Source organism: Centruroides sculpturatus, unplaced genomic scaffold (genome assembly GCF_000671375.1).
Source record: "Centruroides sculpturatus isolate CEXI.00-Female unplaced genomic scaffold, Cexi_2.0 scaffold967, whole genome shotgun sequence".
Lineage (NCBI taxonomy): Eukaryota > Metazoa > Arthropoda > Arachnida > Scorpiones > Buthidae > Centruroides > Centruroides sculpturatus.
Genome location: NW_019385089.1, coordinates 338,257 through 341,872, shown reverse-complemented (window position 1 = coordinate 341,872; position 3,616 = coordinate 338,257). Strand labels below are relative to the sequence as shown.

General features: G+C 30.8%; 1 protein-coding gene across 1 annotated transcript in view; it reads right to left on the bottom strand.

The window, feature by feature from the left end:
• Positions 1-852: 852 nt before the first annotated feature.
• LOC111634516 (H/ACA ribonucleoprotein complex subunit 2-like protein) overlaps positions 853-3,616 on the bottom strand; it is a 10,377-nt gene continuing 7,613 nt past the window's right edge. The window contains exon 2 of the mRNA XM_023379314.1: positions 853-1,815. Coding sequence (XP_023235082.1) covers positions 1,739-1,815 — 77 coding nt within the window. The 3' untranslated portion in view covers positions 853-1,738. The remainder of the gene's footprint in view (positions 1,816-3,616) is intronic.

Here is a 3,616-nt window from a genome sequence, read left to right as displayed (position 1 = left end):
ATGAGAGTTTCTGGGATAGTAATTATCTCGGAATCGCTCGAGAGATTCTGCAATTTTGCTCGATTTTAGCCCCTGCTCGACGTCTTTCCCTCAAAATGTTGAGAGTTTCTGGGATAAAAGTTATAAACCTCGCAAAGTTTACCAAATTATCCCAGAGTCTCTCATACATATACTACTGATATATGTATGACATTAATTCAGATAAGATTATTCAAATAGACCATTTTTTAGGAGTAGTTTGATTATAGATTCAGAGGAGGTAGGAAAAAAAAGACGTAATATACTTAATACTGAGACAACCCAAAATAACTCATTTTGTCCAGTATTCCAAAATGAGTTTGGAGAATTGTGCTGATAAGGAAAATAAGAATAATTTTATGTCTGTAAAAAATACCAACAAAGGCAGAGAGAATTCATGTATAAGTTTTCGGAATATTCAAAAACTTCGAGGAAATATGTTCAGTGAGCCAGTGAAAAATTATATAAAATCTCATACTATAAGTGACTTCACGGAATTCTAGATTGCTGATTTCATTAAAGAAGACAAGGTGTTTCTAGAATGTGAAAATATGAGGTTGTACAGTGGAGCTCACAGGACAAGTAGAATGGGCCGTCCAGCAGGTGGTCTATTATTGTTAATTAAGAGGAACTTTGGTAAACTTTTTAAACACTGTATAACAGAAAAATTTATTTTTGTGGTGATCGAGCTGGAACATAGAATTAATATATGTTGGGAAAAATTATATTTAGGAATTATATTTATCAATCTGTTTACTTCTTCTGAAAAGTTAATATTAAATGAAATCAAAAGAAACATCAATCAAAATTGTTAAAAATTAATAACAAAATTATCAAATTTTCTAAGAGTAATTTCCCATGGTGTTAAAATTAATTTCAAAATTCCATATGTTTTGTGGCGGTAAAGACTCAAAGGAGCTCTAGCACAGAATCTTGATCTATACCTTTTACCTAAATGTACTAACAAAAAAAGCTAAGTATGTAGTATTCCATATAGCCAAGATCAATACAATTTATAGACAATACAAATATGATCGCAAACTCAAGTTGATGTAATAATTTTAATAACTAAACAATAATATAAATTTAATTATATTGTACACATGTAAAGTAAAAATGCTTTCATTTGTAGCACAAATTGATCCTCTCTAAAGTGTATTTTCCAAGTTGTACTTTAAACTTATCAGTCCATGTGATAGAGATATTGGTTTAACTCGGGTTGATGAAGATGTATTTCTTAGCAATAGTAAGATTTGATTGTTACTAATATACATCCCTTGTAACAGGCCACGGCCTTAATACGAATAAAAACTTGATTGATTGATTGATAATTATGTTAAAGCCAAACAATTACAAATCTAATTAAGTAATCATTTAAATTAAATAATTTAAATTTAATAAAAGATGGCACCTAACGCTTACCTCTGGTGTAGTAATTAATAATTATTAGTTGTGGTAATGTATCCAATTTAATCAGGTAATTGTTTGATTTTTTAAAATTTATACTGTATAAAATGAAAATTATAGTTTTATTGTATTGCTAAGTCTTTCATTATAAAAGAAATATAATAACTGAACAAATAGCTGAGGAGTTGGCAAAGAAAAAAAAAATGAAAGTTTAAAAGAAAATTTTATATTTGAAAAAGCAAATAACAAATTTTCCAGGTTATAGAAAAGGAAGTTGATTAACAAATTATTAAATTACAGTGTAAGAAATTACTTACCCTCTTTCACCTTTCCTTATTCTACTCTGCACATCCCTTAAACCATTTCGTAAATATGTCTTATACTTTGTAGCTAAACAAATAAACAAACAATGAACATAGTTATGAAAGAATTAACTAAAATTATAAGAATTAAACATGAGAGAGTACATAGAAAGTATAAGGAGAAAAAAAATAATAAAAAAAAAAGAAAAAAATATATATATATCAGGAAGTAAAAATACACTGAGTGTGGTGTTATTACCAGCTTTTTATACTACTAGCACTTTCAAAAATTGTACGATCATTGTCTTCAGGCAAACGAAGATTTAAAACAAATACAAATGTTCTAACGTGAGATGGAAATTACATAATTTATGGATCATAAATATATATATATATATATTTTTTTCATTATGATCCATAAATTACATCTCAACATTTACAATTTAACTGACTCCTCAGAAACCATCTTAAGCTAACTCATATTTATTATAGACTGTGCAAAAATTATGGTTGCATTCCTATTTGAACTATATATAGTGAAACCCCAGTTAACGAACGTCCTGGTTAACGACCAAATCAGTTAACGAACTTTTATTTTAGAAAATTTTTGTCTCGGATAACGAACTTAATGGCTTTTTGTGTCAAATTTGTAAGCTTGCCAACTTTCAGGGAAAAATCAGTTAATCGTGTGTTGGTGATGGTTTAGGGTCCATTTGTACGTTGGTGTGGTTGAGGAGACAAAGATGACAAGTATTTTACAGTGAAAATCGTTTATTAGAACGGGAAGATGCTTACATATTTGAGGTAGTTGGAAATGGCTTATCTACAGTATTTTCTCTCGGCACTGAGGAGTGGCGTATTGCTGGTCCTACGATAGTGCAAGCTGATCAGTCGTAGCCCCAGAGCGGACGAGATAGGTTCGCTTGGTCACAGAAGCGATGGTAGGTGACAGAGCTGCAACAACTGGAGCGGTCCGCGATACACAACACAAATTTTAGCAGGTATGACTTCAGGCTTAATCCAGATGAAGACGACACAGATTAATCGCCATAAAATTTTTAGGAAAACTGCGTTTTGACCTTGAGATTTGGGGTTTTTATAGTATTTCTTCCTTGAATTTCACCTTACGATTAGTCCTGCATCCTATTCCTCAGTTCCCGATTGTTTTCTTCTTTGTCTCCAGGTGAAAATCGAAACCAGATCAGGTCACGAGAAAGGTTTGTTCCGAGGCATTTATTTGACACCTGTTCGTCAACTCTGATCAGAGATTGTTGATAAACCTATAAGCCTTTCGCTCATAATTTAGCCTATTGTTTCTGCTATCTGTCATTTTATAACTTTAACGACCGTATGTGATGTTTTTATACCCGTCAAATCTTTTCCCTTTTCCAAAAATTTAACCTAGATCGATTGTTTATGAGCATGTTTTTCTATATTTTCATTAAAGAAAACCCATTTTACAAATAAAATTACAAAAATGCTGACATCTAGAACGGATTAATTGTATTTACACTAATTTCTATGGGAAAAATTGTTTCGGTTAACGAATGGACTCGTGGAACGAATTACGTTCATTAATCGGGGTTCCACTGTATTATTATCCAAACTTGTAAATTAGCAAATAGAAGTATAAAATAAGATATTTTATATAATTATAATAGAAAACTAGCTGTTATCCGCGACTTCGCCCGCGAAAATTTTGCAAGCAAACCCCATTTATATTCAGTATTTCAACAACCATAGTAATTGTTATATAACACCTACTGCTGAGAATCAAACAAACTATTTTCAATTTGATCAATTTTCTGGAACGTTTACAATCGTTCTATAATCGAACCAATATGCAATAACAAATTCGAATTTAAAACGGTTCGAACATTTTTAAAATC